Here is a 17,166-nt window from a genome sequence, read left to right as displayed (position 1 = left end):
TGTTTTCCTCAATTTATCTCCACACTCTTCCCATGATGATTGTCAGGTCTGATTCTCCAGGGCTAGCTGCATTACCATAAGCAAATGCATAGCAATGTAGCATCGGAAAGCTTTTCAAAAGAAATACAATTTAAAACGCCAAAAGGCGAAGATACTTTCTATGACACTAAAACATGACTCTTCACTCTTAACTATGGCATGAGGTTTTAGTAGACTATTGGTCAACACAACCTTTTGTTGAATGCAAATAGACTACCAGCAAGAAACAATTAGCATCAGATATGAACTCTCTAATAGCAAAATGGGATGAAAGTGCTTTATCATGATCAGTAATTCAAGTATGTGGCCTGTATCATGAACTACATTTATATAACCATTATATAATATTGTCATGCTATGTTAGCATAAGTATGTTAACATATGTTAACGTATGTTAACGTTGATCTTAACACACTTATATCCTCTCCTCTAATACCAACACACAAAAAAATATAACTTGGATTGGATCCCTGGATCCAGCTGACAGAAAAATAATGTCAAAAAGTATGCATCTTTTGTTTGAAAATACAAAAACCCTGCATTAAGCCTTGATCATTTCCCGCGTTCACACAGCACTATTAATGCACCATACCACCCAAAAACGTTCCTCTCTGTGGACATGACTGTCTTGTCAAGGGAGCTGTAGATTTCGACCAGTCTGTGAGTGTGTTTAAGACCATGCTTCTGCTGAATCACGGCCTCACATACACACGTCTGGCCTTACTCTCCGTAGGCCCGGCCATGAAGCGCACCTTTGATGGCGACTGCAGGGAGGGGAGTTCCTGAGCAGACGCTGGGGTTCTGGGAGTTGTTGTTGGCAGCCTGAGGAGATATCTGACAACGCAGAATGACAGAGCAAAGAGTGGTTTTAGAGGGTTGCCAGAGCCCCCCGTGTTGGAGCTGCAGCATGCTGGCTGGCAGAGAGAGAGAGAGAGAGAGAGAGAGAGAGAGAGAGAGAGAGAGAGAGAGAGAGAGAGAGAGAGAGAGAGAGAGAGAAAGAGAGAGAGAGAGAGAGAGAGAGAGAGAGGAATGACACAAAAGGAAGAGGTTTGGTTGCCACTCCAGTTTAAGGTCTGACTCCTACTGACAAAAATGGGGTCAGAAAACCAGAGGAATTTTCTGATGATTCTTGTGTCAGTGTGTGTGTGTGTGTGTGTGTGTGTGTGTGTGTGTGTGTGTGTGTGTGTGTGTGTGTGTGTGTGTGTGTGTGTGTGTGTGTGTGTGTGTATGTGTGTGTGTGTGTGTGTGTGTGTGTGTGTGTGTGTGTGTGCGCGTGCATGTGTGTGTGTCCGTGCGCGTGCATGTGCGTGTGTGTGTGTGTGCGCGTGTGCGCGTGCATGTGTGTATGTGTGAGTGTGTGTGAGATTTAGGGAGACCATGAGTCAGAAAAAAAAGAGAGCTGACCCTAAATCTACAGTGGTTGCGTATAACTGAGCCTTGTTGTTCGACCTTAGCCCACCTCCACCCTCTCCCTAGTGGACCTGTTTGCTTTGGCCATGTCTGTGCACAGTAAAGCGCTGAAGGTGTTCAATTGTGCCTCTACCCCTTCACTTCCTCACCCCTAGCACTCGCACACATCAACCATTCGTCTCTTTCTCCTTCAACTACTTCATACTTCACTCACCCATTAGATTGATCTTAACCCGCCTTCCACTGAGCTATGATGAACCATTATGTTCACACTCGTGAGAAAACAAGCTTTTATACTCTCTTAGACTGAGTGGGTGAATGCAGAGCACGGAATGGTGGAGATCCTTGTGAGGAGGAGAGATGTGTTTGAGCTGTGAGGGGACTGTAAAACTGTCATACTTGTGGTATTACATAGAAATTCCATTTAATTTTGCTGTTAGCATTTGCGGTGAGCCAAGAGGCACTGTCTGCAAAAGGGAAAGGCACAGCACAGCATAGCACGGCATGGCACGGCACACACACACACACACACACACACACACACACACACACACACACACACACATTGAGTGTGTACACTTATACAAATACATTAGAGGTTTGGAGGTTTGTCTCAAATTGAGGCCACATATTGCTTGGGCCTTCAACAGTACAATGATTACACTGACATTCTTGGTGCAGTCACAGAGAGAGACACAATTGTGAAGTGTCACTATTTTAAATGTCAAATACGGTTCTCAACTAAATTCAAGTCATTAAGGAATTGGAGCGATTGACTTGCATGGCCCCCGTATTATAACAGCTGGCAAGGACCAACATTTTCAAGACAGCGATACAAATGACTTTCCATACTTATGTTCCACACAAACTTAAAGCAACACTAAAGAGTTTTTTGTACCTTAAAATAATGTTTCCAAAATCGTTTCAGCGGTTCATCAATTCGTAACAGGGTGAATGGCACTAATGCATTCGCTTCGCTTCTGCCCTCTATCGGCTATAACCGCACTATATAAGTTTACCAGATCGGGTAGCGGTTCTGTAGTATGATGGAATGAGACAAAAGAAACTACAAATTTGACTTGCTTCAATGTCGCAATACACCATACGTTCATAAAATCATGCTCTACATTGTCTGTGGACATTGTTATTTGCTGGACAAACAAATAGCGTTCGTGCGACAGAGGAAAAGTGCTTTAGTGTTGCTTTAAAGCCTGTCTCACAAGGTAGATGTCGTTTCAGTCTCATCTAAAATCATCTGGCCCTCTCTGGAGCCTCCAATGGTTGTGCATGTGACCGTTAGTCATGTGATCCCGCTGCCAGTGACTGAGTCATGGCAATTTTGTGACTCTTGAGGCGTCATAAAAAAAACTCCACACAATAGCTGTTGAGATGTTTGCTGAGGCCGTGCGTAGGCCTCAAGTCTCTCTAAAAGGCATTAAAAAGCAGACTCAGGATACGACGATCGGAAAATGTTGTTGACTTAATCAAAAAATTCGAACACTATACGGTTCTGACCATAAACACACGATGCTGAGCCAGCACATCACTCTTTGATCAGCGACGGATTTAATTCAAAAAAGGTTATTTATTTTTCTTTAGTTACGACCTATGGTGTTACTACCACGTGGCTGCCTTTTTATTATCTTGGTGTATAAAACTAGTAGTTCATGTTGATGTGAAAATGAAATTATGCTGGCTCTTCTTTCCTGTCTGACCTTTTCGGCCTGCCTGTCCTTTGTTTGCAATACCTCTCTGCAATATGAGTCTCAGACAAAAGCCTCTCCAGTAACAGCCCACTGTCGCTGGACTGAAGTCGATATTTTCTCTGTGGAAAGGTTTAAACGCGTTTTCCTTTGTTGTTATGGTTCAGAAGAGTGCACAGTGCCCGGTGACGGCACGGTCTTAATAGTGCCATAAACAGTCTTCTACCCAGAGAGAATGGAACTACGTGGCACTGTAGTTGACTGTTCTTAATGCTTTCCCCCCTAACTTTACACAATGTACAAAAATGTCTACACCGCATGTGTAATCATCTGGCATTCCCAGTTCTTTGTAGGGCACAATGACAGTATTTTTTTTTAAGGTTTAGGCTGGGAATTCTAATAGACAAAAGTAACAAGGGGGCTCTAGTTTGACAAGCTCTAGTTTGGGGTCCAGGTCCTATATGCATACACTCTGACATCAGCATACTTCACACTCTCCTCAGTCAGATGCCTAACATGTGATGGTTAATATCTAGAGTAGGAGGTAATAGATCTGAACAGGTCTATGTAGTTGCTTTGTGGGACACGTAACAGTAAAGATATGTTTATTTTGATACAAAACAATTACCACAATATCAATGTTATTCTGTTAGCAATACAGATTTTTAAAGTGAATGCAGAGGACACAATCCTGGCTGGAATAACAATATCTACTGTACTCACAGCATGATAGACAAATAGAAATCGATAGATAAACATAGATGGTTCCCAGAGAGAGCTCTGTATGATCATACAAACGAGTGAGAAGATGTAAAATACAGAATGCTGACACTAATATTGCTTTCATATCTATGACCTCTGTCTCACACTTCTCTTGACATACACACCCATATATAATGGCACATAAATAAGGCTCATGAGAGTTAATGACACCAAATCAGCAGTTAGAAGTTGTTATTGGAAAACATCAGGGCAGGTCAGATGCAAAGAGAAACAGATGAGTGATCCAAAACCATGAACCGTGAACCATGAACCAGCCCTCAGGTATGCCCCTTTAGACCTGGTACATGCTTATACAGAACCTGAGCATGCAAAGCTACTACACACACACACACACACACACACACATAATTTCATATGATTAATGGCTGATGAGTGGTGTTCTGCCTGTAGCTCCCATTTGGTGGTGAGTCCTTTAGACACTGTGTCAGCACTGAGCAGTAATCCCAATGGAATGCGCTCCATCTCCGTACAGAAAATGGGTGATACTTGTGGATTAGCTTTGTGTTCCGTGTGGGTACGATGACTCGCGCTGTGACTGACAGCACCGCTGAAAAATCAGGATATCTGGTTTGGGTCATATTACACGGAATTTGTACAAGGCGCAAGGCTGCATTTTGTCATGTAGAGGATGGATGTAGAAATGCAGACATTCAGAACAATATGTAAGAAGTGTCTGACACTTCTGACACTGACACTGAATATGGTACATACAACAGATGAATTGTTTTATAAAAGAATGATCCCTAATCATAAAGATATACATATTTTACACATGTCATTCAGTCTGAAGTTATAAAGAAAATATGAAATAAAAACCAAAGTCAAACTATTGGCATTATTGATGATGTACAATATACATGATGAATGAGATATATTGCTATAGATTTTCCACTATACTACACTACACCATTACTCTTTCTCTTTTTAAAAAGTGAAATACTTCACCCAAATGGTATAAGGTTTTTTGAGTACACCAGCAGAACCCTTTTCTAAGAAGTTTCCGGACAATGAAACCGACTTCCTGATGTTCTCTAACTCCTGTCTCTGTCTCTCTCTCTCAGGCGTGGCTGCAGCAGTATGGCTACCTGCCACCGGGCGATGTTCGGGCCCAGGCCATCCGCTCCCCTCAGTCCATCCGCAGTGCCATCACCGCCATGCAGAAGTTCTACGGCCTCACCATCACGGGAACGATCGACCCCGCCACCATGACGTAAGTGCTGAACCCTCGGGCTACGTCGGGCGAGCGCCAACGTCAACCAACTCGTGATCCCGATCCTGCAGATTTTCGACCGTGGCATTCTCGGATATCGCTTACCGTCTGCCTATTGTTTTATGAAATGTGCTGAGGGTGACATTCCCGCTGAGGGTGACATTCCCACTGTTGTTTCCTGCAGGGCGATGTCGCGCCCTCGCTGCGGTGTTCCTGATAAGTTTGGCTCCGAGCTGAAGAGCAACCTTAGGAGAAAACGCTACGTCATCCAGGGCCTCAAGTGGGACAAGAGAGAAATCACTTACAGGTGAGGGCCCTGTCCCCTGATAGAATCACAGCATAACATGCAACATGGTAAATAAGGTTGGGACCAAAACATAATGGTTACAGTAAGTTGAGTATATTGAGTAAGTTGAGTTATTATTACTTTTTGTCTGAAATAAGGTGTAACGCGAATAAGCCGTTGATTACGATTAAAATCCACGACTATGCAGAATGTTGCACGTGTTATAAAATACGTAGACAAAATGTAAACAAATAAATTATTGTGGGAATATAACCCTCAAATGAATCCCTCTCCCTGTCATTCATCATTTCAGCATACAGAACCACACCCCAAAAGTAGGAGAGCGCGAGACGTTCGAGGCCATCAGGAAAGCTTTTAGAGTGTGGGAAAACGTCATTCCTCTCCGATTCCGCGAGATCCCCTACAGCCACATCAAGGGAAAAGTTGACAAGTTTGCAGACATCATGCTCTTCTTCGCCGATGGTTTCCACGGTGACAGTACGCCTTTTGATGGTGAAGGGGGATTCTTGGCCCACGCTTATTTCCCTGGACCAGGCATTGGGGGCGACACTCACTTTGACAGTGCAGAGCCATGGACGACTGGCAATGTGGACCAAGGGGGTAAGCGATACATGGCTAACTCATGGTGGCCCAGAATGTGTGCATAGACTACACAATTGTAAAACATTTGAACATTTTGAATGTTCTAAATATCTCTCTCACTCTATCTTTCTTTCTGTTTTTTTATGTTTTCTTGTTAATCACTCTTTATTTTTGAATTCTACCTTTATTTATGCTTTCTTTTTATGTTTTATTATGATTTTTTAAAATTATTATTCTATGTCTATGCTTTTATCTGCTATTACTGTTTGGTTTTGTCTATGTAAAGCACATTGGATAGCCTCTGTGTATGAAATGCGCTATGTAAATAAATTCAACTTGACTTGACTTTCTCTCTCCGTCTGTCCCAGGTAATGATATATTCCTGGTGGCTGTGCATGAGCTCGGCCACGCCCTGGGTCTCGAGCACTCCAACAATCCCTCGGCCATTATGGCCCCGTTCTACCAGTGGATGGACACAGAGAACTTTGAACTGCCCGACGATGACCGCCTAGGAATCCAGCAGATCTATGGTGAGTCATTTTTCTTTTCCGTTTAAATGTCCTTTCTTTGTTTACCTGTTTGTTCTGTGTGTAATGTGTAATCACAGCTGTTTGTTTTGTGTGTAATGTGTAGTCAAAGCTGTAGTGTACTGTCTTGTCTGATGGGTGTCTTTGGTCTGGGTACCAGCTTGCACAGCTTGCGTAGTCACTCTTTTTGTACTCAAAAACCTGTGCTCTTCTTAATTTTAAATTGTTTCATTATTTGTTTGCCTTTATTCTGGACTACATTTTCAAGACCTGGCCAGGGAAAATAAATAAAGATAACAGTAACTACAACGATGTGTGAGTTTGTTGTTGTTATAGTTCACATGTGGATGTTTTCATCCATATTAACTTGAGTGATAGTTTTTTGCTGTTATCATGATAGTTGTTGTTCTTGGTGTGAATGGTCTTTTAGTCACCCCTGGGGCATGGTCCCTACACACTGAGTGCTCAGGTTTCAGTAGTGACAGATTTCACCTCTTTCTACCGGAACCAGGACAGGGGCACCGCGCGCTCCTCCAAAGCCCACACGGATGTTTTCATTCATATTAGCTAGAGCGATAGTGTTTTGCCCTTATCGTGATAGTTATTGTTCTTGGTGAGAATGGTCACCCCAGGGGCAAGGTTCCTGCATAAGATGCGCTAAGATTTCAGTAGTGACAGATTTCACCTCCTTCCTTCCACAGGAACCAGGACAGGGGCACCGCCCGCTCCTCCGAAGCCCACCCGCAAGCCTGACCGGAGGCCCTCACACGGCCCTGATATCTGCGAGGGCCACTTCGACACCATCGCCACGCTGAGAGGAGAGATGTTTGTCTTCAAGGTGAGACTTCATGTGAAGAGGCCGAGCTGACTCCGGTCCAGACAGTAGTTTACCCTGCTGTGGGGGGGATAGCAGACAGATAAGGCCCCAGGCTGGCTGCCGATCTGGGCTGGATCTTTGCCAGAAGCGGGCCTCCTCATCTCCTTGGAATGCTTTCAGCTTCTTATCTGGGGGATTGAAGTGAGAGATCGGCTCAGAAGAAGCTCTAACTTCGAAAATTACATCGCAAGCAAGACATAAGCTAAAGTGAAAGGTCAATGTACACGTTACACAACAACAACGTGCTTATCCATGTGTTGTCTATGTGTACATTTTACATTTACATTTATTCATTTAGCAGACGCTTTTATCCAAAGCGACAAACAATGGCCCTTGTCAGTTATATTACAACTCGGGGATAAGCGCCGGAGCAACTCGGGGTTAAGTGCTTTGCTCAACGGCACAGTGTATACAGCATATACAGTTCATATACTGTATATGCTCTAAAATAGAAGTGAAGCTTAAAAATATGCTTTCTTTTTTACTTACTATGGCCACGTTTCCTAGATTCGTTAAGAAGCTCTTAAAGGGATATTCCGCCATTTTTGGAAATACGCTCATTTTCCACCTTCCCTCGAGCAAAACAATCGATATTTACCTTGTTCCCGTTCATCCAGCCATTCTGTGAGTCTGGCGATACAACTTTTAGCTTCAGCCTAGCATAGATCATTGAAATCAGATTAGACCATTAGCTTCTCGCCTGCTAGCTTCATGTTTAAAAGTGACTAAGATTTCTGGTAATTTTCCCATTTAAAACGTGTCTCCTCTCAAGTTAGAAAGTGCAATAAGACCAACTGAAAATGAAACCTGGCGTTTTTCTAGGCTGATTTGACATGGAACTACACTCTCATCTGGCGTAATAATCAAGGCAACTTGCAGCTACTGGCACTACTACTGCTTGTTGTCTATGGGGACTATTTTCAGATGTTGCGTAAGATATCACTGCGCCTATGGTACGTTTGCAAGTTGCCTTGATTATTACGCCAGATGAGAGTGTAGTTCCATGTCAAATCAGCCTAGAAAAACGCCAGGTTTAATTTTCAGTTGGTCTTATTGCACTTTCTAACTTGAGAGGAGACACGTTTTAAATGGAAAAATTACCAGAAATCTTAGTCACTTTTAAACATGAAGCTAGCAGGCGAGAAGCTAATGGTCTAATCCGATTCAATGATCTATGCTAGGCTGAAGCTAAAAGTTGTATCGCCAGACTCACAGAATGGCTGGATGAACGGGAACAAGGTAAATATCGATTGTTTTGCTCGAGGGGAGGTGGAAAATGAGCGTATTTCCAAAAATGGCGGAATATCCCTTTAAGTGCTAAGGAACGCTAAGTGCTAAGTGTTACTGTAAGTGCTTAGGAACGCTCTAAGAACACGTGGGGAAATGTGGGGAACGTGGCCAATGACCGTAATATGTGTGTAAAGTGCTGTCAGTGTAAATTTATACACCAATTCTAATCGAATTCTATCGCTAACAATAGACATTCATCAGATGGGCGAAATGCTTCAAAAATGCTTTTGGTGTCGATCGCCAGTAACAGTTTCTGTTCTCTCCATGATGCAGGACAAATGGCTGTGGCGTGTGCGTGGCAACAAAGTCGTGCAAGGATACCCCCGGCTCATTGAAAACATCTTCAAGGGCTTGCCAGACACCATTAATGCTGCTTACGAACGCCCCGATGGGAAATTTGTTTTCTTCAAGGGTGGGTCCCTCAGCGAGATCTCGTCCCACCAACATCTGTTTTAGTGATTCAGACATAGCTCTTCGTCTTTCGTAGATGCAGTCGTCATGACCTCTCATTTGTTTTCCTTTTCTTTTGCCACCACACATACAGATCAAAGGTATTGGGTGTTTAATGAGTACACCATGGAGAAAGGCTTCCCTAAGAGTCTGAAGGAACTGGGCACTGGGCTTCCCAAAGACAAGCTGGACGCTGCGATCCTCTACACCCCCACTGGCATGACATACTTCTTCAGGGGAGACAAGTGAGTGGAAACTAAGCAAACACAAGCTCAGACGAAAAGCTGCAGTGAAAGACCGCAATTGCAAAGTTAGACAAGTCTGTGACTGTGACTTAGTCATATCCTCACATGGTGCAGAGTTATTCTTCCTCTTTCTATTTTGTCTCTTAACATCCTTTTGCTCACACCCGACCTAACACGTATTCTTTTTTCCCCCCGACCATATCCGTGTCTCAGGTACTACCGCTTTAATGAGATCACACAGTCAGTGGATGCAGACTACCCCAAACCCATCAGTGTGTGGAAGGGAGTTCCCAACAACCCCAGAGGTGCCATGATGAGCGAGGATGGAGGTACATGCTTCTCTTCACAACTTCACTGTGTGTGTGTGTGTGTGTGTGTGTGTGTGTGTGTGTGTGTGTTTGTGTGTTTGTGTATGTATGTGTGTGTGTGTGTGTGTGTGTGTGTGTGCTGGTGTTTAACATGGACATATATTGAGAAAAGGAGAGTCAGACAGATGGACAAAGACGGAGTGCCATCAGGACTAATGTTCTCCACAACATTATTCTCCATGGCGCCGTCACATCTAATCATGCCTTCTACCACCTCCTCCCGCAGCATTCACCTACTTCTACAAGGCCAACAAGTTCTGGAAGTTCAACAACCAGCACCTGAAGGTGGAGTCCGGCTTCCCCAAGTCCGTGCTGAGCAGCTGGATGGGCTGCGACAGCGAGGAGCCCAAGAAGAGTGGCCACGACGAGGACGTCATCATCATCGAGATGGACGAGTCCCAGGGGGGCGGGGCCGGAGCCGCGGTCGTGGTGATCCCGCTCTTTTTGCTGGCGTGCGTGCTCTGCACCCTGGGCGCTCTGCTGTTCTTCCGCAGATACGGCACCCCTCGCCGCTTGCTCTACTGCCACAGGTCCCTGCTGGACAAGGTGTAAAGAGAGAAGGTACGACACAGACCAGCGAGAGATAGAATACACGGGGAAGACAAATGAGTTGGGTGCTAATGGAAGAGTGTGGGGGTAGTATAACGAAGAATGGAAGGATATGGTACTGGGGGAAGTAGCAAGAAAAAAGGGGGATGGTGTTGACGACTTGAATGGGGTTTGTAGAGGCTAAGGAAGGGGGGTCAAAGACAAGAAGAGGTTTTCGGGTTCAAAGAAAGATGTCTGTTGTATGTTTATATATTTACATTGTACAGTTGTGTCTTCTGGCTCTTTGAACAAAACCCACACAAAAGAGAAAATGCAAAGATTGGATACCCAGGTATCCAGCGAGATATCTCTCATCAGGTTCTCATCTAGTGACTGCCTGCCATTGTTCCTTTCTGGACATCTCTATTTCAAACTTGACTCCAGCTGTATCGCTGTATAGTTAGCATTCTTTTATTCTCCTTTTGTACTTTTGTATCTTTTCATAAGACAACTTCAGAAAGTGTCCCCCATTTTTTGCTTCTAATAAATTACCCCTGAAGCCATTAGCCATTTGCTAATCAAGAGCATGGTGAGGAGGAGGAGGTGGAGGAGACGCTCACTCCATATCTTCATCTCTCAGAGCACTTTCCCCTCGGATGCTGTACAGGACACCCCTGTGTGTGTGTGTGTCTCTCAACATGAATGTTTTGAAGGAGACCAATTTTTGAAACACATTTGGTACGGATTTTTTTTGTTGTCACATAGGCTACATATAACGGTTACAGGTTAGCATTACGAATGAGAACTTTAATGGCTATCATTGAGTGATAGCAAGCTAACGTTAAAGCACGTTTGCAGAATATCAGCTAATTGACTGAATGTGTGAGAAAAATGTGTATATGCACTGTTAAAGGTGCATTGTGAGGACTGCCTTAGAGGGACTTTGGGGGAAATTCTTCCGTCAGACCCTTATTACTCTACTACATGTTTAAACTCAAAGAAGAATTTCCCAACTTCAAGCAAACTTACAATGTGATCACAAAGGAAAGCCTTTAGCACTTACTTTAAAAAATAAACTAGAACTGAGAGGAGCATAACATAGAATATGAAAAATAAATACATTTGGATTAGATAAATGATATTCCTCTTAATGGCTAAACAAATGGGTATGTAACACTATCATTAACCATTATTTAATATCCAGTATGATGTAATTGTTAGACCTAGTCTGAAATCAAAGCATGCGTCAGGCTAGGATGGTATTCACCCTTCCATCAGACCCCTGCTCTCTCTGCTTCTTTGAGGCAACCTCGTGGCAGCCATTTTGTACAGCGAGGAGGATGGTTTTATGGAGAGAATTAATCAGTTCCTGATTGAACCCAGTTTAATGGATTCCTCTCAGAGTAGAGCATTTTCGATTGGTACAATTTGAAGTACATTGTGTGTTTTGCTATTATTGTTTTGTACTACTATTGCTATTGTTGTGGCTAGTATGAGTATTGTTTTTTTTTTTTTTTTGATAATTGTTCTCCACTTTGTACTCTTAAATTTATTTCTATAAGTGTCATTGCAAGTCCTGCTGGACAGAGGCATTCCGTGGCAGTTTCAAAACTGCTCTCTAAACTTTTATCATGTTGCTCCATTGGGCGATGTATGAGCAAGTGAGAGCAAAGAAGGTTTCTTTATGTGAAGCCGGCTTGTGTTCCTGGTAATCATGTGATGACAACAATTTACATCTTCAAAGCCTGATGTATGTTCTAGAAAGATTAAAACGCGAAGGAAGCAGCTTATAGCAATGTTAATGGTAATGATATTTATAACGATTCTAATGGAAGGGACCAAGTTGTTGCTTGCTACAATCTTTTTGTATTTTATGAATGCAAAAAAAAAATAAAGTTATTTTCTAAATGTAATTTCATCTTCTCCCCCCCCATTTCCCCCCCAAATGTAAGCATTTGTTTTATCATCTGAGAAATAATTTTTGTGGCGTCAGACACATCCATGAATTCCCATTCTCTCAAAAGGGTTGTTTTTTTCCCTCTCTCCTCTCTGTCTTGACCTCTTTACTGTCTCTCTCTCTCACTTCCTTTCCCTTGCTATGGTGAGGTGTCATGGTTTTTCTCAGAAATGGGGGTGGTTGGGTGGATTGTGGGTGGTTACTGTGGACTGTGGAGACGGGGTCTGTTGAATGACTGCTTTCAGAGAACACTTTTCCTCCTGGTGGATTCCGCCGACAACATCTGGAATATGCAAAATTCTAAAAGTCTGCACTTCTTGACTAAGTATCTTTACATCTTTTTTTTCTGTAAATGAAGAAGAGAAAGACTACTTAGTTTCCATCTCTTTGCTTTAGTCTTCTTTCCTGTCCCATGCATTTCAACCACATTGCAAAAACTGCTCCCTTTTTTACGAGGCTTTTAACTAAAACCACTCCAGTCACCGCAAACATCCTTGGTCTGTTTTCCTTCTCTTCTTTTTTCCCCCTCCCACTCCTTCCATCCTCTCCCTCTCTCTCTCCCTCCTTCTCTTTCTTTCCCTCCCTCCCTTTCTCTCCCTCTCTCAACCTCCCTCCCTCTCTCTCCTTTCATTAGAATCAAATCTGAATTTAAGTGGAATCTTGTCTGCCTGAACTTATATCTCATACAAACCTGTCAAAGCTTGTCTTCCTGGTCCTTTCTCGGTGTTTGCACAATATCCTGGATGCCCATTTTGTAATTGCCAACTCTTCACTGGCAATTCACTTTAATAGTGGAAAATGGACCCAATAAATGATGATGTCTGTGAGCAAAAATTCCACTTTCTGAAAACCCAACTCACGAGGGCAAAACCCAACTCACTGAAATCACTGAGCATTGGTTTATATTTTTGGGTTTCACTCGACTTCACTTCACTTCACTTCACAGTAGGTCACATACGGCAGACTTGGATGAACTGAAATGGAAAAGATTTCCTCATTCCACAGGTGAAACCCATTGCAAATCTTCTACGTTATGTCTGGAGCCATAACAATGCAAAACCCATACAGCTGAGTGTTGCACAGGGGACGGCGCTGGGAGCCCAAGCACACTAGTGTGGGAGACATCCGACAGCCGTCTGTGTGTGTGTGTGTGTGTTTGGTTCAGGCCCGCCAAGGCCAGTGGAAAGCATTCCTACAGCTGCAGAACAGGAAATGGCCCGGGCAGCTGTATGAAACTGAGCTTGCATGTGTTTGAGTAGCCCATATGATAGTGTGCACAGCTCACACTGCACCCTCACACACATTTATTCTTCTCAAAAGACACACATCTGCACATCCATCCCTCTCAGACAATAAAATCTACACACACACACACACACACATACATTTTTCCTTCACATTCATCCCACCACTGTCAAAGAAGAACTTCTACACACCATCTTTAAACACATAGTTTGTTCTTGTCCTCTCTGCAAACAAGACAGTTCTGAAAAGTTAACTGATGTCATTCGGTAGAACGAGAGCAGATGTCCGGAAATGTTGCCTGTGTCTTTGTCTTGAAGTTCGCTCTTGAACTGCTCTCTTCCCTGGCTCGCTTTCATCCCTCCCTGTCTCTGTAAAAAATATCTCCACCAGCCCCATCCAAAGGCTCGAGTTCAACTGGCCTACATCTCGTGTGACCCTCTTGTGTTTTCCTACACTCACACTCACACAGACACACACGCACACACACTCACACCACTCTCACACACCTTGTTGAGGTCAGGAAGTGCGGACATTGAGAGTTGCTGATTCAGAGTCTCCAACCCCAACCCTTACCTAAACACTGACTAACTGCCCCAAATGCACTTCTTGCCCCATCTGGTCGCCATCCGCTCTTTTGGAGACCCGGCAGACTTAAAGGCAGCATGGATATTTTAATGCTCAGAGTGCAGCAGGCAGACCACATTAAACAGACAAGGGTCCCTAAAAAGTCTTTCTTCTTCTCCTCTTTCTCCTCTTCTTGTTTTTCCTCCGTGTCTCGTGCCTCTCCCTTCCTTGTGTTTTCTTTCTGTCACTGTTATGCTTACAGACATACTTTAGCTCGACCGACTAACCCCCCCAAAAACCCCACCCCACCCCCACCACCCTCACCCCTCCCCTTTTGCTTTCTGTGCAGTAAGCAACATCTGGTTCTTATTCACAAAAACCAAAACAACAGGAGAAGGGAGAGAGCAGTGGGGTGAAATGCTCTGAGGAGTGCGAGGCAGGAACCGGGAGATACGGAACAAGAAAGGAACCCTCGAGTGAGACAGATAAAGGGGGCAGCAGGGAACCATTAGAAAAGCCAGAGCGAGACCTAAAAAGAAAAAAAAGTATGACACGAAATGGAACATTTTTGGTGCCCATCTACTGACACTGGTAATGGGCAGTTTCAGCGATACAAAAAAAAGGGAAAGAATTGGAAAGTCTAGAGGCCATTCCTCCACTAGCAAAGGGAAAACACAGTCACATTCGATTCCTTTGTGGTCCAGGTGGAATGATTTATTTGTTCTTTGATGCTACATGTGTCAGGAATAGACCCAGTGACTTCATGACATCAAGCTGTGGGCAGCGCAGAAAGCAAATGCTGCATGAGTCCAGTATTATAGCGGTTCAAAAAAAAAAAAAAAAAAACCATTTGAAGAAAAAGAAAAACTGCAATTCAGCACCTGGAGTGGTAATTATAGGGGAGCACTGCTGAAATCAGCAGGAAGACCTTAGAAGGCAGCAGCGCCTGGGTCTGTGTTTGTCTGGGTGTGAGGGGGATGGGGAGAAAGAGACAGAGAGAAAAAGAGAGAGAGAGAGACAGAGTGAGAGGCATAGAGAGAGAGAGAGAGTCAGAGAGAGAGAGAGAGAGAGAGAGAGAGAGAGAGGAAAATGAAAAACTAAAACGACCGGGACAAGGAGACAGTCTCTGGAAACTAGGTTACTGAAAAATGGCTGCTGTTGATTTTGTCACAGATATATTGTAGTCATTTAAATCAGTGTCACTGATTTACTTTCTTCAAGATGTCTACAAGTAACTTTGATAAAACATTCTCAAGAATAAATCCTCATTTATCATCCTAAAGCTCAGAGACACAGAGGAAAAGTTTGGTCTGAAAGTCCCCTCACTGTATGTCTTCTGCTAAATTACTTAAGAGAAAAGTTTGTCACCATGGCAATATCTTCTTAATCATTTTTCCAAACTGTTAAACTCCGCTCCCAGAAGCATTTTCCCTTTCACATGCTTGAGCTAGAAATCACTAGAGAGGAGTGACAAAAAGAACTAAAATGAACGGAATATCCTTTATGTACATACATACAGTACATACATATATACACACATATATATATACAAACAAACATACCCAGCACTGACATACATACAAAGAAACATTTTGGATTGGTCCACTTTACTCTAGCACTCTGCTGTGGAGAGGCTCTAAAATGGCGACAGTCTTGCTGTTGAATTCTTTAAAGCACGGGCTGAACTTTGGAATATTGGTAAAACACTTCCCCTGGTGGAAGATGGCCATCAGTGCATCCAAATAGAAATAATGTGAGAAATAAATTCTATAATTAATCAGGTGAATCTACTAGACAATTAAGTATATCATATATTAGTGTAGAGTCTAGTCTTTACATGTCTTTTTATCCTGCAGTTAGACAATTATGATATAAGATTTTGCAATTCATTTCAAAATGAGTCAGATTTGGAAACAGGATGTAGACTATTGGTCTGTTTATATGGGCACACACAGGATGTATGCTGTCATTGTAGACTAACGCTTGTGAAATCAACAACAGCAATAAAAGCACATTACATTATCTAATTTTCTAATTAATGAATACAATTCTTCATTTTGACCCATATACATTTTTTTTAGAAATTGACACATCATCATCTTGGAATTGGGTTTTAAGCTCAGATTGAACAGCAATATATACATTTGCCCAGACAATATCTCAGCAATGAGTAGCATAGTGTTAATAGTGTTTGATGCACAAGACAGTACTTCAGATGTTTGCTGTCTTTCAAATGAGGACCAGTGGGCTTTAACGTTGAGCGAAGAATGGAGTTTTATTTCAATATATAATAATTAATCTAGGGGACAAACATCTCAGATGTGGATGATCAGGCAAATCATACCCGTGCACCATCAGAAAGCTGGTGTCATGTCAGTGAACTCTATGGTTCTGGAATTGAGCCCTGTGAAATGCCATCTTGAAACTTTTTTGGCTGAAGTAACTAGCCTGGCACAGACCATTTAAATCAATGGAGGCAGTACTTCTTCCATCTCTCTAGTTCTATATAATACCTCCGTGGCTGCAACATCCCTTTGTCCCCTGATACACCATCTCTTAATAAACACTGTAGCAAAAAGGCCTTTACTAAAATGGAGACTTTGGCTCCACCCTGTGGCCATAATGGTGATTGACGTACATACTAAATGCAGCCAGTTCACAAGACTTGTAGGGAAACTGCTGTTAGTGATAGCAAGCAAGTTTACAGTAGACAACATCAAGCAATTATTATCATTAATCATAAATTAAATAATAATAATACATATTTTTAATAGCACTTTTCAAGACTCTTTTTACATAGGCACACAAACAGACAAGGTGCATGGATGGACAAGGTTCATAAACAGAGGGAAAAAACTATACATGGACAAAGCAGAAGAGAATCCTAGAGAGGTGGGCAATGAGAACAGAAAAGCTGGGTAAGTCAATTAACAGGCAAAGGTAAGTTTGAAGAGGTGAGTCTTGAGGGCCTGCTTGAAGGATGGTAGGGTGTTTGATGTGGTCGGGGAGGGCGTTCCAGGGGGAGAGTGCAGCAGCTGAGAAGGCCCTGTCGCCCCAGGTCTGGAGCTTGGTCCTGGTGAT

At 43.0% G+C, this 17,166-nt stretch overlaps 1 protein-coding gene across 1 annotated transcript in view; it reads left to right on the top strand.

Moving 5' to 3' along the window:
• The window catches only part of mmp14a (matrix metallopeptidase 14a (membrane-inserted)), a 16,211-nt gene extending 3,979 nt beyond the window's left edge, over positions 1-12,232 (top strand). Inside the window, exons 2-10 of the mRNA XM_062515900.1 lie at positions 4,997-5,145; positions 5,330-5,452; positions 5,745-6,052; positions 6,403-6,564; positions 7,263-7,399; positions 9,002-9,140; positions 9,273-9,423; positions 9,637-9,752; positions 10,018-12,232. Of these exons, the coding sequence (XP_062371884.1) occupies positions 4,997-5,145; positions 5,330-5,452; positions 5,745-6,052; positions 6,403-6,564; positions 7,263-7,399; positions 9,002-9,140; positions 9,273-9,423; positions 9,637-9,752; positions 10,018-10,343 (1,611 nt within the window). The 3' untranslated portion in view covers positions 10,344-12,232. The remainder of the gene's footprint in view (positions 1-4,996; positions 5,146-5,329; positions 5,453-5,744; positions 6,053-6,402; positions 6,565-7,262; positions 7,400-9,001; positions 9,141-9,272; positions 9,424-9,636; positions 9,753-10,017) is intronic.
• The last annotated feature ends 4,934 nt before the right edge of the window (positions 12,233-17,166 follow it).

Source organism: Sardina pilchardus, chromosome 16 (assembly GCF_963854185.1).
Source record: "Sardina pilchardus chromosome 16, fSarPil1.1, whole genome shotgun sequence".
Taxonomy (NCBI): domain Eukaryota; kingdom Metazoa; phylum Chordata; class Actinopteri; order Clupeiformes; family Clupeidae; genus Sardina; species Sardina pilchardus.
This window is presented reverse-complemented; position numbering and strand designations above follow the sequence as displayed.